Source organism: Hyaena hyaena, unplaced genomic scaffold (genome assembly GCF_003009895.1).
Source record: "Hyaena hyaena isolate Hyena2069 unplaced genomic scaffold, ASM300989v1 scaffold_66, whole genome shotgun sequence".
In the NCBI taxonomy this organism is placed as follows: domain Eukaryota; kingdom Metazoa; phylum Chordata; class Mammalia; order Carnivora; family Hyaenidae; genus Hyaena; species Hyaena hyaena.
This window is the reverse complement of record NW_024080696.1, coordinates 2,766,779-2,787,721: the sequence shown is the minus strand read 5'-3', so window position 1 is coordinate 2,787,721 and position 20,943 is coordinate 2,766,779. Positions and strand designations below refer to the sequence as shown.

The 20,943-nt window shown below is 41.2% G+C and overlaps 2 protein-coding genes across 3 annotated transcripts in view; one reads left to right on the top strand and one right to left on the bottom strand.

Moving 5' to 3' along the window:
* ANKRD6 (ankyrin repeat domain 6) overlaps window positions 1-12,692 on the top strand; it is a 199,810-nt gene extending 187,118 nt beyond the window's left edge. For both annotated transcript variants that reach the window (XM_039232168.1, XM_039232167.1), the window contains 4 exons: window positions 435-587; window positions 7,652-7,765; window positions 8,471-8,597; window positions 9,738-12,692. In XM_039232168.1, coding sequence (XP_039088099.1) covers window positions 435-587; window positions 7,652-7,765; window positions 8,471-8,597; window positions 9,738-10,309 — 966 coding nt within the window. In that variant the 3' untranslated portion in view covers window positions 10,310-12,692. The remainder of the gene's footprint in view (window positions 1-434; window positions 588-7,651; window positions 7,766-8,470; window positions 8,598-9,737) is intronic.
* Window positions 12,693-16,412: 3,720 nt separating this feature from the next.
* On the bottom strand, window positions 16,413-18,082 carry LYRM2 (LYR motif containing 2). The gene is made up of 3 exons (XM_039232183.1): window positions 17,973-18,082; window positions 17,225-17,365; window positions 16,413-16,787 (listed from the first exon to the last, which is right to left on the bottom strand). The coding sequence occupies exons 1-3, from the start codon at window positions 18,015-18,017 to the stop codon at window positions 16,707-16,709; spliced, it is 267 nt and encodes an 88-aa protein (XP_039088114.1). The 5' UTR covers window positions 18,018-18,082; the 3' UTR covers window positions 16,413-16,706.
* Window positions 18,083-20,943: the final 2,861 nt, after the last annotated feature.

The following is a 20,943-nucleotide window of genomic DNA, read 5'->3' as shown; positions in this document are numbered from 1 at the left end:
ACCACAGGCCTTAAGCAAGGCTGTCTGTTTAATACTATTCCTGGGGGCTAATCTCCACTGCAGTGTTGACTTGGAAAGGCATGAGCTTTGAAGATAAACCGGATGTCCCTCCCTACACGGCATATACACCCCCCGTTGCTGACTCCCAGGCAAATAGGGGTAGGAACAAAGCTTCGTTCACCATCCTTAAGTGACTAGATTAATCTTGAGGCCCCAGAGTATAAAAGCCACAAGGACTGGGACCATGGCTTAGCCTCTCTGAATCTTCTTAGTGCCTTTTGGATCCACAGGTTGGCCCACTGGATATCCTGAAGTTATGTCTCCTCCATCGTCTGTATCCCCCTGGCGTACTGACTGGCCCTGGGTGGGTACTCAAAACCAGTTTGTTGAAGGAATGAATGAGTGGATTGATTCCTTTATTGTCCCCCTGTTAGGCACCAATAAATGGTTGCAGATGTGAGCCCCTAATCAACAAGCTGGAGAACCAGTTGGAGGCAGCTGTGGAGGAGATCAGAGCAGAGCTGGGGTCGGTTCAGGATAAAATGAACACAAAACTGGGGCATATGGAGAACAAGACCCAGCACCAGGTGAGTGAGTTGCTCCTCCCCCCCCCCCCCCCCCCCCCCCCCCCCCCCCCCCCCCGCCACCGCCCCACCATGGCCAGCTGTTCTGCAGGAAATGAAGACAGAAGCCACCCACACCAAGCGCATGTTTTGTTCTGCAGGCTGCGCCGAGCATGTCAGGCAGGCTCTCAGGGAAGAGGCTTATGTGAGTTCTTCCAAGCCCATTTACTCAGTTTTTAAGAACCCGCTTAAATTGCTTCTGATTATAAAAGTAATACATACCTATTACAGAGCATTTTTTTTTAAATATGAAATTTAGAAAGGAAAAGAAATCCCCCTAAAGCCCACCACAATGGCAAATCACTATTAACATTTGGGTTTATTCTCTTCCATTTTTTTGGCCTACATCCTGGCCCCTTTCCCGTTGCATACACAATCAGAACAATCATGTCCATAGGTTCTTTTATTTTGAAAATTTTCAAAGAAAAACATAGAAACGAATGAGCGAATGAGCGTCTACTCTCCACCAGACTCCACCATTTGTTAATATGTTGCCACATTTGTTTTGTGTCTCTCACATGCACATGTCTTTCTCTTGAACTGTTGGAGATTTAGTTGGAGCCTGTCCTGACCTCTCACCTCTAAATATTTCAGAGCGCATCTCCACGAAGAATAAGGACTTTCTCCTTCGTAGCATAATACCATTATCACGTATCACAATGACTGCATCATATCCAGTCCATACTGAGATTTTCTCCATTATTCCAAAATGTTTTTTTATAGCTTGCTTTGGTTTTAAATTCCAGCTCAGGATCCAGTAATTCTTTTGTGCCTCTGGGTTATTTATGCATCTCTGGTTTCTTTTCATCTACCACGGTCTGATTCCTTCTTCCATCTTTTTCTTTATTCCTAGGATATTGACTTTTTAAAAAGTCTAGGCCAGTTGTTATTTAGGATGTTCAATATTCTAGATGTGTCTGATAGGCTCGCTGTGGTGGTATTTAATTTGTTCCTTTGTCTCTGTATCGCTGTGAACTGAAAGTTAGGTCTAGAGCAGTGGGTCTCGAAGTGTCCTCCCTGGACCAGTAGCATCAGCATTACCCAGGAGTGGTGGGGGCAAAAACGAAAATTCTTGAGGCAGATCTACTGGACTTAATTGTGAATAAACCTCTGGGGACAGGGTCTAGCCACCTGTGTTTGAACAAGACCTTCAACTTTGAGAACCACTAGTGTCTAGGTGCTTATTTAGGTTCAGATTAAATATTTTTGGCAAGAAAATGTCAGTTAATTGTGTAAACTTCAGATGACGTCACATCAGGAGGCACCTAATGCCACGATGTCTCCTTATTGGTGATGAATTTGATTACTTGGCTAAGTTGGTAACCACCATGTCTCTCCATCAAAGAATATATTTTTTCTCTTTGTAATCAGAAATATATGGTGAATATAGATTTTTAAGTATAAAAAATACTTTAAAAATTTATAAACTAACCTATTAATAGGAAAAAATCCACATTCCAGGAATATGTAATATAGTGATACTTTCCAGAGATCCCTTCCATTACTGTTTTTGTTTATTTTCCCATAGAGTTTTCTCTAATTACCACTTTAAAACAAAAATGGAACTATGCTGTGTTTTGAGGGTTTTTTTTCAGCTTTTTAATTGAAGTACAGTTGACACACGTTACATTACATTAGTTTCAGGTGTACAACGTAGTGATTGCACAAGTCCATATGTTCTGCCATGTTCACCAGCAAGTGTGGTTACCATCTGCTACCTTTCACCCCTTGACTTCTTCATTCCATAACTGGAGACCTGTACTTCCCACTTCCCTTCACCCACTTTGCTCATCCCCCTACCTCTTCTCTGGCAACTACCAGGGGAAGCTTATGATTCTGTTTCTGCTTTTGTTGTTCATTTGTGTTTTAGATTCCATATAAGTGAAATCCTATGGTATTTGTCTCTGTCTGACTTATTTCTCTAGGCCCTCTAGGTCCATCCATGTCGTCACAAATGGCAAGATATTTTTTTTTAAGATTTACCATTTTATTTTAAAGTTCATTTTAAAGTTATTAGTGAGCCACCCAGGTGCCCTGCAGGATATTTTTTTTTTTTAATGGCTGAGTAATACATCGTTGTGTGTGTGTGCGTGCGCGCACACACACACATGCACTCCGTATCTTTTTAATCCGCTCATCTATCAATGGATACTTGGGTTGCTTCCATATCTTGATTGCTGTAAATAATACTACAATAAAAATATGAATGCATATATCTTTCCGAGTTAGTATTTTTGTTTTCTTCAGGTAGTAGAATTACTGGATACTAATACCCAGTAGTAGAATTACTGAATCATCTATAGTAGTTCTATTTTTAATTTTTGAGGAACCTCCATATTGTTTTCCAGAGTGATTTTTTTTTTTTTTTTTTTATCAATTTACATTCCCACCAACAGTGCACGAGGATTGCTTTTTCTCCACATCCTTGCCAACACTTCTTTCTTGTCATTTTGATACTAGCTGTTCTGACTGGTGTGCGGTTATACCTCATTATGGTTTTGATTTGCCCATTTCCCTTATTAGTGATGTTAAACATCTTTCATGTGCCTGTTTGCCATCTGTATATTGTCTTTGGAAAAATGTCTATTCAGGTCCTCTGCCTATTTTTAAATCAAATTGTTGAGGGTTGAGTTCTGTAAGTTCTTTATATATTTTGGTTATGAACCCCTTGTTGTATATATCACTTGCAAATACCTTCTCCCATTCAGTAAGTTGCCTTTTCATTTTGTTGATGGCTTCCTTCATATGCAAAAGCTTTATATTTTGGTGTAATCCCAGTAGTTTATTTTTGCTTTTGTTCCTTTGCCTGAGGAGACCTGTCTAGAAAAACGTTGCTAAGGCTGACGTCAAAGAGATTACTGCCTATATTTTCGTCTAGAAGTTTTATGATTTCGGTCTCACATTTAGGTCTTTAATCCATTTTAAATTCATTTTTTGTGTATGGTATAAAAACGTGGTGCAGTTTTTCTTTTGCATGTAGCTGTGTTGTTTTTCTAGCACCATTTATTAAAGAGACTGTCTTGGGGCGCCTGGATAGCTCAGTTGGTTGGGGTCTGACTTTGATTCAGGTCATCATTTTACAGTTCATGGGTTTGAGCCCGTTTTGGGCTCTGTGCTGACAGCTCAGAGCCTGGAGCCTGCTTCCCATTCTGTGTCTCCCTTTCTCTCTGACCCTCCCCTGCTTGCCCTTTGCTCCCCCCCGCAATTCAAAAATAAACATTGGGGCACCTGGGTGGCTCAGTCTGTTAAGCATCCAACTCCAGCTTCGGCTTGGGTTAGGATCTCACAGCTTGTGACTTGGAGCCCTGCATCGGGTTCTGTGCTGACAGCTCAGAGCCTGGAGCCTATTTTAGATTCTCTCTCTCTGTCCCTCCTCTGCGCGCTCTCTCTCTCTCTCTCTTTCTCTCTCAAAAATAAACATTAAAAGTTAATTTAAAAAATTTTTTAAAAGACCTTTTTTCCCCTGTATATTCTTGCCTCTTCTCTTGTAGATTGACCATAAAAGTGTGGGTTCATTTCTGGGCTGTTTATTGATCTATGTGTCTATTTTTGTGCCAGTGCCATATTGTTTTATTATAGCTTTGTAGTATATTTTGAAATCTGGGATTGTGTAACTGCCAGCCTTGTCTTAAGATTGCTTTAACTATTTAGGGTATTTTGTATTTCCAGACAAATTTTAGGATTATTCTAGTTCTGTGAAAAATGCTGTTGGTATTTTGATATTGGTTGCATTGAACATTGCTTTGGGTAGTGTGGACATTTTAACAATATTGAGTTCCTAATCCATGATCATGGACTATCTTTCCATTTGTGTTGTCTTCAATTCTTTCATCAGTGCTTTATATTTTCAGAGTATAGGTCTTTTACCTCCTGGGTGAAGTTTATTCCTAGATATTTTCTTTTTGGTGCAAGTGTAAATGGAATGGGTTTCTTAATTTCTCTTTCTGCTACTTCATTGTTAGTATCTAGAAATGCAACAGATTTCTGTATATTAATTTCGTATCCCACAACTTTACTGAATTCATGTATTCTGATAGGTTTGTGGTGGAGTCTTTAAGGTTTTCTATGTATAGTATCATGTTAACTGCAAATAGTGACAATTTTACTTCTTCCTATTCAATGTGGATACTTTTTTATTTTTCTGATTGCTGTGGCTAAAACTTTTAGTACTATATTGGATAAAAGTGGTGAGAGTAGATGTCACTGTCTTGTTCCTGATCTTAGCAAAACTCAGTTTTTTACCATTGAGTATGATGGAAGCTGTCAGTTTGTCATATAAGGCTCTTATTATTTTGAGGTATGTTCCCTTTAAACCCACTCTTTTGAGAGTTTTTATCATGAACAGATGTTGAACTTTGTCAAATGCCTTTTCTGCATCTGTTGAGATGATCATAGGATTTTTCTTCATTTTGTTAATGTGGTGTATCATATTGATTCGTGGATATTGTACCATCCTTTCATCCCCAGAATAAATCCCATTGATTGTGGTGATTGATCATTTTGAAGTATTGTTGAAAGAAGTTTGCTAATATTTTGTTGAGGTTTTTTGTATCTATGTTCATCAGGGATATTGATCTGTATGTTTCTTTTTTTGGAGTATCTTTTTCTGGTTTTGGTATCAAGATAATGCTGGCCATGTAGAATGTATTTGAAAGCTTTCCTTCCTCTCCTAGTGTTTTGGAACAGTTTGGAAAGACTAGGTATTAACTCTTCTTTAAATAGGTATAGGTATGTGGAGGAGATGATCATCGGATTTTCCTTCCTCACTATCTTGGACCCAAAGGGCACTTCTCATCTTTGTAGCTTACATTTAAATTTAGTAATATGTCTTAGATATGTTGTTTCAATATGCTGTTTAATGGCAATGTGCTCTTCTGTGTATGGACTTATACATATAATTTGCTTTTGTCTAGTACGTGGTTTATTTTTTTTACTTCCAGTATAGTTAAGATGTGGTGTTATGTTTAGGGTGTGCAATATAGTGATTCAACAGTTCCATACATCACCCAGTGTTCATAACAAGTTCATTCCTTAACCACCCCTCCACCTCTTTCACCCATCTCTGCACCACCTTCCTAAATTACACATATATTTTTGCTTCCAGATTTTTTCATGTAATTTGATATCCTGAGCATTTTTTTAGGTTTTTATGCTTCATAATATTCCAACATATTAATACAATGGCTTATTTAACCATTCTTTTTTGTTAGACTTTAAAGTTGCTTATAGTTTTGTTCTTATACGAACATTTTTGCTATGATGAACATTTATGTGTATAAACATCTGCTTCTCAAGTTATTTGCTCTGTTTTAGGATAATTGGGTCCAAAGTTAAGATGTTTAAATCTATTCATAATTATTAGTAATCTACTTAATAGAAAGGTTGTATGAATTTATATCCTACAGGTAGGATAGAATATAAATTGAGTTTCTGTTTCAAACCTTTGCCATCATTAATATTATTAGAGTTTTTGCCAAATTAAGTATATTGGTTTTTTTTTTTTTTTGGAGACAGAGACAGAGCTTGAGTGGCGGAAGGGCAGAGAGGGAATCACAGAATCCGAAGCAGGCTCCAGGCTCTGAGCTAACAGCACAGAGCCCGATGTGGGGTTCGATCCCACGGACTGTGAGATCATGACCTGAGCCGAAGTTGGCCGCCCAGGCGCCCCTGTATTGTTTAATTTTTATTTCCTTGTTTGTTGGTGAGGTAGAACGTTTTAGGTTTATTTGCTATTTGCCCTTCATGGAAAGCCCATTTAAGAACTCTTTTCCTACAGCCACAGTATATTAAGACTGTTTTGTAAAAAAAAAAAAAACCACTTTAGCTAGCCTGAGCCCAGTGAGCAGTGTATTAGATGAATGCTGGACCGACCATCTCAAGGACCTTGCTTCAGTTCAAGGAAGGTGACAGATGGGTGTGTAGAACCTTAGTCCTAATTCCCAGTCGTAGGTGATGGACTCTGGCACCGGCTTTGGTGTGGCATGAATCTGGTGCCCATGCCTGAGGCAGTCAGCCATGCCCCGGAACAAAAACTGTATGTCAACACAGTTGCTCTTGACAGAGGATGAGGAGATAGGTGGAGCAGGCCAATCCTAGAAAACAGGAGGCGAGCAGCTCACAGAAAAAACCTGGCTGAAGAAACAAAACAGAAGGTGCTCACCACGTCTCCAGAACTGCTGCTGCTTTATTGATTTTTGAACATCATATGTGCCACTGACAGGAGAAGAGCTCACCAGTGAGCCTTCCTCCCATCTCCAGAACTGGTCCTTCTTTTTGTGTTTTGAACATCTGATTGTGGAACAGACCATGTGGGCTGGCCCCTGCTGACAAAGTCTCTCCCTGGTATGGACTTTGTCAAAGCAGGGAAAGTTTGGCTTTCCTGGATGTTAGGGTCCTACAGGAAACGTCAAGATAAAGGGGGGGCCCAGGAGGGCATGACTGTTAAGTGACCATCATTGGTTCTCTGGAGCCCTCCCCGTGAAATCCTTCCCCACCCTTCTTCTCACTTGCTTTGATGACTTTCAGTGAAGCACCGAGGGGATGTATTCACTAGGAATACTGGATAAGAGCCCTGGGCATTCTGCTTCTTTTGCTATCTTGTGGGCAGCTACTAACATTTTAAGGGCTTGGAGGGTGTTAAAAATTAATTGAAAAGGGTAATGAAAATAATGAACAGCTCCATACTTCTAGAAATAGTTTTCCTTTCAATGATAGTATTGGAAATAATGTTGTAAGACCTACAAAAATTCTTCGTACAAGGTCTGCATTGGCTCAACTTGTATACTCAGTCTCTTCAACCCCTTATGACTTAAACAATAAGAAAGAGAGGCCTTGACTACACACAAACCTGCTCAGGGATTGTGAAAAGCTAGGAGTTGGATGCATACTAGATGAAACTAGAATAAAAGAAGTTGAGGTTTCCTTCTGTTTCCGCTGGCCCCGCTGGTCCCCAGAGCCCCAGGGGTCACGAGGTGAGACCCCATCCTTAGCTCATCTCCATCCTCTGCTTTTTGCTCACTGAATCCTAGATGCGTGTTCTGGACAAGCTGATGGTTGAGCGGCTTTCAGCGGAGAGAACAGAGTGCCTGAACCGCCTGCAACAACATTCGGACACAGAGAAGCACGAGGGAGAGAGACGACAGGTGAAAGTCAGGATCTGCCCTTAACTGGGAATTTACCACACATCTCCACTGAGTTAAGACTCAGATCCATCATTGAAAACCCAGAGGCCAAGAATCCCTAATTGCATTCGTATTACACAGAGTGTCCTTTTTCTAACTCTGAAATGAAGTTAATAGAAAAGTGCATGTAATTCAGTTAGTTCATTTGTTGCTGACTATTCTGGGAATAGGTGGAGACAGAACAGTTAATAGAACACACTGGAAAAATGTCTCTGCCTTGAATCATTTCTACGTATTGTGCATTTGTGGGCATTGCTCTGTAGTTGAACAAGATTTGGTTCCTGCCCTTGGACTTGGTGGTCTTCCCAAGACAACAGACATAAAATGAGTATTTATTGAGCATGTGAGAATTTATGCTCCTAAGCAGCCAGAAATTCTTGATTTGTAGGATTTGGGTGTTCAAGGTGGCTCTAATTCACTCAAAGAAGATTATAGAAACTTTCAACGTTAGTGCTATGTGCATGCCGGTTACAGAGGGCAAGCAGAGAAGGCTGTGTGGCCTGTGGGAGGGGAGAGGAGGGGAGATAATCCACAACTTCTAGGCTTGTTAAGATGATCTCCTGACCTATCTTAATTGAAAAACCCACTCTTGGTGGTTTACTTCATAAACCATGCATCCAATTCACCTGGTCATTTTGTGTTGGTTTTGTTTGTTTTTATTTTTAGATGTCATTGGTTGATGAATTAAAAACCTGGTGCATGTTAAAGATTCAGAATCTGGAGCTGAAGCTTTCCGGAGATTCTAGGGCCTCTAGGACGAAATCCACACCATCTACTTGCGAGTCTTCTACAGGTAATGTGTGCAGAGAGCCATCCCATCCAAAGGTGGTGAAACCCCCAGATACTGTTCTTTGCTGTATCCTGTGGACATAGGATAAGTCTGTGGAAAACACTGGGTTGTAAATTCTGTAGGAACAAGGACATATTTTGCTTACTGCTGTGTATTCAGTTCCCATACGGTGATGAAGCACTCCTAGTTAAATGCTTAAGAATGTTTGAATGAAGGAGTAAAAAGATTGTTGACTGGTGAGAGCAGTGTTTCAGGTACAATGTTGATGGTGTGAGTGGGCCCCAAAGATGAAGCATGAATGGACATTGGTCTCCTCAGCAGAGCTCTTGCCCTGGCCCTTGGGCTTCCTTCTCCTTTCTTCTCTTTGATCAGCCTTTGTCCAAGTATGGAAAACCTCCTTAAATAGTAGTTCATATATTGAAGCTGCCCCAGGTGCTAGATAAAGAGATCTTTCAGATGAAGCATCTTTTCATTAGCCGCAGTGATTATACTCCATGCGGATAATTTTGAGGATATTCAGAGCCTTTGTAATTAGGCCTCCATGGGGGATTTTGATATGTCAAGTGTGTTATGTTACTATAGACCATCTTTGGAACTATGCTAACATTGGGGGAATCCTGGGCAAATTTTTCATCATCAGTCTAGTTCTGGAGTTTGGCTGGAGCTCTGGTATGGAGGATAGGACCACTGCTCCAAATTGGAGCCAGGATCAAGCAACTAGTAACTGGGGCTATGGTGTGGAAAAGGCCCAGAAATTAGGGAATGGGTATATTTATTTTCCTCAGTACATGCCCAGTTCTGTTTGGGAGACATTTGGTGAGCTGTGTCATCCTTAGCAATCATAAAACAGCACCCAGAGCCTTCTAAGGTAGATTGAAACTGGCTAAAGGAAAGGCCAGCAACTTCTTTTGGCGTAGATGCCACCAGAATGGTTAACATCGTTACCCATGAAAGCCCTGACAGGCCAAAATGATAACCAGGGGCAAGTGGAAGGGAAGGGCAGAGGAGAAGCTGCGCGTGGTGGCTGGCACCTGAGAGGGCTGATGGTTTGCGGGATTATCAGGTCTCTCAAATGCCAGCCTGTAGCCCCATGACTGTGTGAACATGGATTTACTCCGACATTTGTTTTCCTTCCGCAACTAGGTGTGGATCAGTCCGTGGCCACTGCAGGTCCGGCAGTGGCTTCTGACAGTTCTCCTCAGGTGGTTAGGCCCAAGGAAAAGGCCTTCAACTCCACTGCTACCCACAGACTACAGCAGGAGCTGTCTTCCTCAGACTGTACAGCATCCCGACTGAGGAATGTCAAGGTCCAGACAGCCTTGCTCCCCTTGAAAGAGGCGGCCAAGTGTGATCAGCAGGCTGGGTCCTGTGTTGACAGAGGCACCCAAACCAAGAAGTCTGGGAAAAGTGGGCAGACGAGGCATCGGCCCCAGCACACGGCCCCCGGCACCACTGGTGGGCAGCCGCCACCGGCAGTGGGCAGCGAACAGACTGCCTCTCACGTTCGAGACACCTCCCAGGCTCTGGAGATTACCCAGTATTTTTTTGAGGCTGTTTCTACCCAGATGGAAAAGTGGTACGAGAGGAAGATTGAAGAAGCGCGAAGCCAAGCCAGTCAGAAGGCACAGCAAGACAAGGCCACCCTGAAGGAACATATTAAAAGTTTAGAAGAAGAACTTGCTAAACTAAGGACTAAGGTGCAGAAGGAAAATTAGAACCTGCAAAGTGGCCCGAGAAGGGGTTCTGGAGGACTTCGCTTTTGCAGCTCTCCAACAGCTGTGCCCACGGTATCGGTTCTCGTGCAGACTTGCCTTTAAAAACAAAAAGTCAAATTGCTGAAATGTGCCAGACACCCGCTTTCCTGCACCCCGAAGTTATGAAACCTTCCACAGTGACAACTGAAGCCAAGAGAGGCTTGCTTTGTGCCAGGTTTCATTACAAACTCAAAATCCGAGGTTCAAAAGCCCGGATTAAGTGAGCCACACTAAGAAACGGAAAGATGTGTAAAGCCTAAAGCCTAAAATTCAGGATATCTGAAATAATATAAATCAAAAGGAAGAAGAAATCCCTTTTGAACCCGAGTAGTCCTTCATGTGAGCACCCCTGCAGAGCCCAGAGGAGAGCATCTTTCAGTACGAGCTATGGCTGAGATGCGCTGAATCTGTTCTCTCAAATTCCTCATTCTCAAAGTGCTGACTTTTTTAACCAGATGAAAACTTATCAAACCGATTTTGAGGAGAAAATGATTTTCATGATGTCACTGGATCCAAAATAAAAGTATCTTGCAAAGTCAGAGGGTATTTAAATACCTCATTTAAATGATGAGTAATTGGCTACTAGTGCTAGGAATGTTTGTTAATAAACTCAAATGAGAAAGGTTCCAATCATTTGGTCATGGTTTCTGTATTTCCAGCCAAAATACAGAGAGCAGGTTAGTGGAAAAACATTCACCTAACAATTACATGAAACTTCTTTATAGAAGAATCCATAACCAAACCCAATTAACCACGAGTACCTTTCTAAATTTGAGCTTCTCGGTCAACATTTTGTAAAGAAGTAAGGCTATATCTTGAAAATATTTCACTTCTAATTTTATATGGTCATCGAAGAACCTCAGAAATTACCCACTGCTTTGTAGTCTTTATGTCAAGGTGAAGAATTCAACAACTCAATCTAGACCCCACAATTCCCCATCTTTGTGGAGCCCCAGGGATTTTCCTCTGCTCTATGGAGTAGCTTGGGTATGTTGAAACTTTGGATTCAGTTGTCCTTTAAGCTTCTTGCCCCCTTGGTATGTGGAATTATATTCATCTCCTCAAAATTCCATGTATGCAAAGAAATGTCAATTCTATTTCCATTAACACAGGGACTGAGTAACTGTTGTCTAACTTTGAATAAAATGTTGCTCACTGAGCCAAAGAGAAAATGATTGCTGACATGGGAACACGCAGAAAAACTGTTATGTTTTTAATCCCTTTGTTCTTGCCTAACAAGCTCAGTTTTTGTTTTTTTTAACAGTAACAGTCTATAGATCTAGATTTAGGTCACTATTACACAACCTGGGTTGGGAATCAATTTAATATTCTTCCAAGTTTATGTTCATGTCTGTGTGTGCCTTGTTCCTCAACTACTGTTAAGCCCGTCTGATTCTTTCCCAGAGGATCTGGCTGCACTGCTAAATGTAGAGGTACTTTCCTTTTCTCATCTCTGTTCCTAATGCAGAATCACCGAATTGCAGTTAGACGATGGTACCTTCGGTTTTTTAAATCTTTCCCTAATCTGGCATCACTGACCTCTTTAGACGCCCTCAATATACATCAATTTCTTGCAAACTGCCAACTACTCAGAGGAAATCCTGAAATGTTCAGTAAGTTGTGGTCTAAGCAGGAGTTCTTTTCACTTATCAAAATATCTGTTATCTCAAGGAGTAACCCTGTTGAGAAATGCTGGAAACAAATTTTATCTAGACCAAGGAGTGCTTTGGTAGGGAGCATTTTGATTACGCAACCCCTACCCACAGAAGCAGGCAGCTTACCGTTGTGAACTGGGTATTTTTGCCAACGTCCTAGGCAAGAGACTAGGGAAGATTGAGAAGGGTCAAAGGCACCTAGTCAGACGGATGACACGGCTCTTTCTCGAGCAGAGGGGAAAGCCAGTAGAGGCAAGGAAACCGGATCAGTGTAACCTGAAGAGACGGCAGCGTCTCGAGACCAATACAATAGCTTTTCATTTTCAACAACTGGGGTTTTTGTTCCTTAGTATTGTCAAAAACTTGAGTCTGGGTCTGATGTGTATTTTTCCTTTCTTCCCCATGTGCGAACTGCTAAAATGAGCAAATGCCACAATAGTACTTTTCCAAAGAAGCAAAACTTAATTTATAGCCTGTCATTTGGGTTGTGTTTGAAACAGAGATTGGAACATTCAATGGCTATGGGGGGAAATGATGTAAAACATAGAAAAGTTGTGTAATGCTGCAGTGGGGGGTTTTGTTGGTGAATTATTGCATTGAATACAGTAAATATCTGATTGGATTGAATATAGTTCTAATCATTTGAATTTGGGAGCCCAAAATAAGGGAAGTGACGTTTTCACGTTTAAATCTTTTTTTTCAGTCAAGTGTTGATACTTGAGAGGTATGTTGTCTTCTATTTAATATTTTTATTAACCTGAATTTGTCTCTTCCAAGCATTATGATTCTCAACACTATGGATTGAAATCCTTATTTTAAAAAATGAAAGTATGAATACTTTGTTTAGTGTACACTTTCATTTCTGTGGCTGACCAAATTTACGTTCCCAGAAAGAGTGAGTGCCTTCACCCAGCTACATTTTACCTTGTTTCTATAGAAGTGTAACTTCCGGTAAATACATCCGCTTCAAGGTAGAGGTCAGGTGCACTGCATGAAAAATCAATTTTTCAGAAGCCCATAATATGGAAATTTTACTCAGTGCAAGCTTAAATGTTTCATTTAAACCATTGACCTTTTAGAAAATACTAAACAGAACAAAACTTCTTAATTGTATGCAGGCAGAATAACATGTTTTGACAAACTGTTCGTAAAAGCTAAATACACTTCTTCCTGTGATATAAAAGCCAAATCAAATAAATAAGATTTAAAGACAAAGCTGACCTTTTAGAATACTTATGCATAAGAAAAAAATTTTTGTTGTGGCTTTAAAGGGAAATATTCTTCTCTAATACTGCCAAAATATTATGACAATAAATGTGAACATTAAATCCCTGAGACACCTAAGCAACAGCACAACACATTTTCTAATGCAAAACAGAATGGGTAAAAAGCGACCTAGTAAACAAAAATAGTAAATTTAATTCTGAATTTCTCCAATGCCTGACTGAAGGAAGGAAACCGGCTGGGTGATTTTCTAGTTTGGCACAAAGTGACAGTTTGCTTTTGAGCCTCCTTGGACCTTCCTCTACATAAGCCCAATTTTTTTCCCACAGTAGATGGGAGCTGCATCCTGTTTGACTACATTTCTCTTCCATAAAAGAGACCATTTAGGTAAGTGTGGGTCTCCCCCTCTCCTGTGTGTCTGCTGGTGTGACTACAGTAATGCAAATGCCAGGAAGCATGTTCCACTTTCCTCAGGCGTTCAAGTCCTCTGCTCTGCAGGCACATCCACAGTGATGCCTGGGCCTTGGTTTTGAACTTCCGACCCGATGGCACACTTAAAAGGAGGAAATGAATGATGTAGGGACAGTGTGCAATAACAGCCCTGGCCACTCTCCTCATGCTTAAATGTTTTGTATTTAAAAAAAAATTTTTTTTTAATGTAAAGGTTTGACTTACTGTATAGTTCAAATACATAAACTTAACATGCAAACATCTTAGAATTAAACCTGAGGAACAAAACTAGAAGACTCATAAGAGTATGGTTGGGCTGCCTGGTTGGTTCAGTCAGTTAAGTGTCTGACTTGATTTTTAGCTCAGGTCATGATCTCCCGGTGCCTGAGATTAAGCCCTGCATCAGGCTCTACACTGACAGTGCACAATGTGGGGCCTGCTTGGGATTCTCCCTCCTCTTTTGCCCCGCCCTCGCACGCACTAGCTGTCTTTCAAATAAAAAAAAATTTTTTTAAGAGTATGGCTTACAGGGGCGCCTGGGTGGCTTAGTCGGTTGAGCGTCCGACTTTCTCTTAGGTCATGATCTTGTGGTTTGTGGGTTCAGGCCCCGCGTCGGGCTCTGTGCTGACTGCCAGCTCAGAGCCTGGAGCCTGTTTTGGTCTGTGACTCCTTCTCTCTCTGACCCTCCTCTGCTCACACTGTCTCTCTCTCTCTCTCCTAGAAATAAATAAAACATTAAAAAAATAAAGTGGAGCTAATATTAAAAAAAAAGAGTATGGTTTACAGGGAATACCCAAAAAGGTTAATTTGTTGTCTAGTCCAGAACACTGGTAAAAGATGCTAAATGTGTTTCACCGACAGTTCTAATCTGGCCAACGTCTTAATGTGCACAGTTCCGTATGTGAGATGAGAAGTTGTGTTTTGGCTAAGACTTATTTAGCACTAAAGCCTTGTCCATTATTATATAAGATTACAAAAATTTTAGCCTCTGGAAGATGAAAATTTGCAGTTTCAACAATCAAAACAAACCCAAGTTAGGTTTTCTTGGTATTTTTGCATCTTGCAAATTTAAACCACGAATGCTCTTACATCTTTGACCCACACCACTGCTAGAAAAACGTCAGCAAGTCACTGACTTCTACACCTCATAAAAGGATGACTTTTGGTGTCAAGATCTTAGATTTACTAGAGATAGCCTAATTTGAGTATGTATATCATGCTGTACAAAGAAAAGTATTCTGTTCAGAAACTGTTCATAAATACTTCTTTTCATCAAATGGCCTTGTGATAGGTTGACTAGTGTACACCTATATACAAACCTAATAATTAGCTCATGCATTTTGATTGAATTCGATTACCCTGTTGAAGAATGATTTTTGTCTTGAGGGCTTTGAGGCCATGGGAGGGTTGGGTGGACCCTGGCAATGCAGGTCATTGACAAAGGCCACCATCTGCTTCTCTCTCACCTTTGGTGCCCAATCTGGTACTAGGTAACCATTCTGCAAAATTTTTCCTACATTTTCCAGGTGCTGGTCAGATTCTTGGATTAACTTTTTAGATGTGTTCTGTAAATGAACAGAGGCAGTCAGTCTGCAGGACTGTCTATCCGCCTCTTCCATAAGCTCTCACTTTCACTAAATTAACTGTTGTTATACATTTGGTCTCAAAATGTGCTCAAGTCAATTTCTTATCTTCAATGTATTCTTACTCTTTTTCTTCCCGTCACTGGAAGGGAACCTAATGCACCAAGGATCTCCCCTGATCCTTTTTTTTTTCTTTGTGGATGCTAAGGTAATTTCATTAGTTTCACCCAGAAGTTGTCTCTTCTTTTTGGTAAGCACTTCAACGTGTTCATTAGGCTTCTCTTTCCTTTCCAACAAGGGTCTAGATTCCCAGTGGTGACCTTTTCAGAGAGTCCTCTGCCATGAGATCATGACACATCTGAAGACCCTACCTCAGCAACCCTGAGGGGTAACGCAGAAGGACTTTTTTCAAGAAAGGTCTAGGGTATCTCCTGAGGTCAGTATGCCTCAGATCATAAATCTCCTACTGCTTCTTAAAACAGCTTTATTGACTTACACAACAGTATTATGTGTCAATTATATATCGGGGGGGGGGGGGAAGAATCAGTAAAACCTAGCTTTGTTGAAGCAGAATTCACATACCACACATACAAAATGTACAATTCAGTGGGCGTGAGTATATTCAGAGTTGTGCATCCAACACCACAATCTAATGTTAGAGTGCTTTCCTCATCCAGAACAGGAACCCCATATCAAATTTTTCTCCATGCTGTCTACAGCCCCAAGCAAACACCTCTTTCTGTCTACTTCAGACAGTTCATATAAATGGAATCCTACAATACGTGATCTTCTGGGACTGGTCTTGGGGTTCATCCGTGTTTAGCATGTATCCGTACTTAATTCCTTTTTTTGCTAATTCTATGGACATCTTATTTAATCACTTATCTGTTGATGGGCATTTGGTTTGCTTCTACTTTTTGGCTGTTATGATCTGTACAAGTTTTTTGTAGAAAGGTTTTCAGTTCTCTGGGTTACAGACCTAGGAGCAGAATTGTTGAACTTAATTTCTTAAGCAGCTGACAGTCTGTTTTCCAATTTGGCTGTGCGGTTTTCTATTCCCACAGCTAGGTATGAGAGGTCCAATTTCCCTACATCTCTACCACCATTTGTTATTATCTTTTTAATTAGTTATTCCAGCTGATCTGGATACTGGCTCAGTGTGGTTTAGCTCTGTATTTCCCAGATAGTTAAGGGTATTGATCATCTTCTGTGCTGACCACCTATACTGGTTTTTGCTGCTTAAACTGCTGACACATCCAAAAACATTTTCAAAATACATAGTTTTCAGTGTTCAGGCAATTGTTCTGATGTGCTTTTCTTTGCTCTGACATGCCATGCTCCATGTTCTGTATTTTCCCAAGTCCTGTACAGACTGTCCATCATTGAGTCTAATCAGCTGGACAACATACATGGAGACTTTGAAAATCTTTCAGAATAATGCTGTAGTTAAGATTTTGCCAAAGCAAGTGTTCTTTCTAACTCCTTGAGCTGCATATTGCCTTGAGTAATCATCATCCGGATTGTATCCTGTAGAAGAAAGTGAAATCTGGTCATTGTTCTACCTGATTAAAGCAGCTCTATCTTCTTATTTGTTAGTCAGGAACCAACACCGAGACTTGGAACGCTGGGTATCACGAAAGCCCCAGGCTGACAACTGTGGGTTGTGTCTAGCCTGCTTTAGGATACCCCAGTCATCATATTCCCAAACCACCATGCTGTCCTATTTATAATCTTTTCATGTGTGTACCTAGATCTAGTTAAGAGGACAGGTGATGCTACTGTGGAGCAAAGACGACGAAATTTTAAATATCACTGAAGTAAAAAAATGGTTAACACTAAAAGCAATGCTGAAGATCTGTCATCTCTGTGACACACTCCAAGATGTCTACTCATCTTTTAAAAAGATAAATACCCAAATAATACAAAGTGGTCAGGGCCTGTCCTCCCCGTGATCTCTTCCTCACCTCTTCGGTGGCATTTTTGTTTCTTTTGAATTCTTCCCTTGCCCAGTCCTTCAGGTATTTGCGATCAGAATCGTTTGGAACTTGCCGAATTGTTTGCAAAATCCTTCTGTAGAGCAGGAGAACTTGTTGCCTTCTCAGGAACTGTAGAGGGGAGGAGAAATGTCAGTACAACTGCCAACCCTACAGCCCAGAGGGCTGTACTTTGGGAAACCAAACTAAACAGGTGACTTTTCTTTGCCTTTTTCAAAATTTCACCCTTTTCAGAAAAGGGTGAATAGTTTGTTTGGGCTCTTTGCTTACTCCTTTGTCAAACCTAAGAACCCTTACCATCAAAAGACAGAAAAAGGGCAGAAAAAAGGCTACCACTAAAAGCTGTGATTACAGTAACAGTGTTTTTTCTAAACCGATGCAGTTGTTAAAAATCCTTTGGTAATCTCACTCCTTACAATAGCTCAGTACAACAGCCAGAGCAATCTTTACCGTGGCCAAGGCATAGGTTCCAAGAGATAGACAGCCGGTTGGCCCGGTGAATCCGTGGCCAGAGGTCAGCCCCCACCCCAGCTTCCGCAGCGGGAAGCCCCGCCCCAAGCCGGGCCAATCGCAAAGGGAGTGTGCGCGGGGTCAGAATTCCGTGTTGGACTGAGCCACTCCGGAGACGCACTATGCAGGAGGGTATCGAGGGAGAGACGGATAAGTGAAATCAGACCCTGGAAAGCTTCCCTAGAAGGCTTTCGAGAACAGGTGTTACCTGCTTTAGTGTTAGAGTCGCCGGGGGTAACCTGGAAGTGGCCATGTCCTCCAGGCAGCGTGGGTCCCCCTAGAGCGCCAATGCGCAGGAGCGGAAGTGGGGGCGTGGTCAGGAGGCGGGGTAAACCCGGTTTCCTTGGAGACGGCCTGCGAATTACCCTTGGCCTCCAAAAGCCCCGCAGTGTGTCTAACTGAAACCCCAGCAGTTGGAACCAGCAATAAGCTATATATAACCTTGGACAATTTTACTTCTCGGACAAAATTTTCCTATGGACAGAGGGGATTACAGTTCGTGTGTCACAAGTGGTTGTGATAAGGCAACTGGCCTAGTTCCTGTCACTGTGGTTTTCATTAAATGGAAGTTTGATCGGGCTAAAATTTAGTGTATTCCTTTTTAGCTTTTTAAATGTGCATAGTTAGAAATAACAAAGATATGAAGGTTTACTGCCACTGGAAAATAGAGAGTTGAGGGTGATGATTTCTCACTGGGTTGCAGGAAAGTAGTTCTTGTACTTTGCGCCTCTTAAGTCTTTTGCCTGTTGGGGCCTGTAATTTATGATTGTTTCCTATTGACCTGCTTGGAGTCTGTAATGGGCAATTCCAGGAAGGGACATTGAGTGGTAAGCATTCCTTTCTAGCCTTCCGACTCCAGTGAAGTCTCCCTTTATTAATTTTCACAATAGTTTTCATGAGGTTTTAAATGGCTACCCCACTGGAGTTTTATCCATTTTGTATCACTAATAATGAGACACTGAACATGCCCACACCTTTAAGCTTTTATTTCCTTATAACTTTACCCTCTCCGCAACACATACATTTTCCTAAGTTATGTAAGTAGGGTTAGTGAATCTTTGCTATATTCTTTGTCAAATAGAATTGTTCTAAATTAGAATACAGCCAAAAATGTTCATTTGGTTACCTGTCTACTGAGCATTTACTTGATTGCCTCACTTGTTGGAATTGCCTGGTGTGGTCCCTTTTTCTAGTTGTGTTCTTCTGGCAACTTGATTTCTCCCAGCCTCTTTCCTGTATTAAAGTGAAATAGGATCTGAGTGAGTCCTACTAAAAACAGGACCTGTCACCTGTACTCTGATATTAGCTTTCTTGAACATTACCAGGCATTGTATGGGTGATGCTATGATCAATTTTTGAAGTTTTGTCTAATTGCAATAGCAATTTTCTTCTCATAAAAATTAGTGAAATTAAATATCCTTTGCCACTTTTATGAATTGTCATGACTGGTCTATTTATGGTGATCAAGGTTTTTACTCTAATTTTATATGGGTTGTTGGCTAGTTTTAAAATTTCAGTACTTTTGGGGGCACCTGAGTGGCTCAGTCACTTAAGTGTCTGACTCGATCTCGGCTCTGGTTATGATCTCGTGAATTCACTAGATCAAGCCCCACATCAGGCACCATGCTGACAGCAAGGAGTCTGCCCTTCCCCCACGCACTGGCTCTCTCAAAACTAAAAACAATTTTAGTCCTGCTTATAAAGCTTCGAGAAGTTTCTATGCAGTCATCGATTTTTCTTTCAAGGGTTTTCAATTTTATCTTCTCCCCTTCAGAGCTTTGTAATTCTGTATTTATGTCTTCCTTAACTTTTAAAATATTTACTCCGTTTATTTTGTTTTATGGCATGATGTCGATGTCAATTTTTTTTTCCAGCTGCTAAAGTGGAAAGATCATTCCTCTGGGGCACCTGGGTGGTTCAGTCAGTTGAGCATCCAACTCTAGATCATGGCTCAGGTCGTGATCCCAGGGTTATGGGATCAAGCCCCACATCAGGATCCGTGCTGACCGCAGGGAGCCTGCCTGGGATTTTCTCTCCTCTCTTTCTGCCCCTTTCCTGCTCACGGGCTCTCTCTAAATTACTAAAAAAAAAAAAACAAAAAACATTCTTGGGCTTTATGATGCTCATATGTTAAATTTTTTAAGGATCTGAACAAATTGTTCAGGATTATTTCATCTAGGAATAGTATGTTTTATTAATTGGCAGAACTACTCCCCTGTAGTTTCTTGTTAAGAATCTTTTATATCCTTTCCCTACTGATCACTGTAAGATCTTTACTAAAACTGATAGTGTGGATCTATAAATTAATGTGAGAAGACATTTTTATACTAGTTCTTCCCATCCAGAAACATTAACTCATGCTAGACCCTGTAATGCTGTCACGAGTCACAGATGCTCCCATCTTAGGTATTTTTTGCCTAAAGTGTGAGTTCCAGTCCAATGCAATATTCCAGATGATGTCAGGGTTCATACCTGAGGGTTTAAACTGAGCTAGGTAGGTGTTTCCAGAAAGGCACATTAGATCAGAGAATTCCAAAGAACACCTAGGATGCTGATAGATTCCAGGACCTCTCATTTGCTGTAACCAGAACCAACAGTGTGGGATTCTGGGAGAGAAAAGGGACGGGAGAGGTCACCCTAGAAGCATGATCTCTTTCTTGGATGTTATGAGAAAATGAAGTGGGCAAAGGGACTTGTCTGGGAGGCCACCAAAGTAGTCCAGCTACAGATTAAAAGCACTCCTAGGGTGCCTGGGTGGCTTAGTCAGTTGAGCATCTGACTCTTGATTTTGGCTCGGGTCATGATCCCAGAAAGATGTGGGATTGAGCCGCATGTGGGGGGCTCCACACTGAGAATGGAACCTGCTTGGGATTCTCTAAAATAAAAAGGTGCTCCAGGTACAGTGCAGTCAGGAGAGCAGAAGGGATAAAACAAATGTCTAAAAAAATGTCTAAAAGCTGCCTTACTTTGTCTTCATCCAAACCCTCGTCTTGTCCAGTCTAATAGCTGAGCAAGCATATCCTCTAACTCCGGCTCAAGTGCATCATGCTTCTTACCTTCACTTCATCGCAGTTCCTTAGAGGTCTCCTGCAACTGCTCCCACATTTCCCATCACAGCACAAGCTGAAAATGGGACTCTTGGGTATCAGTGAGGAGGCTTCAGTTTAGATGGTCCAATT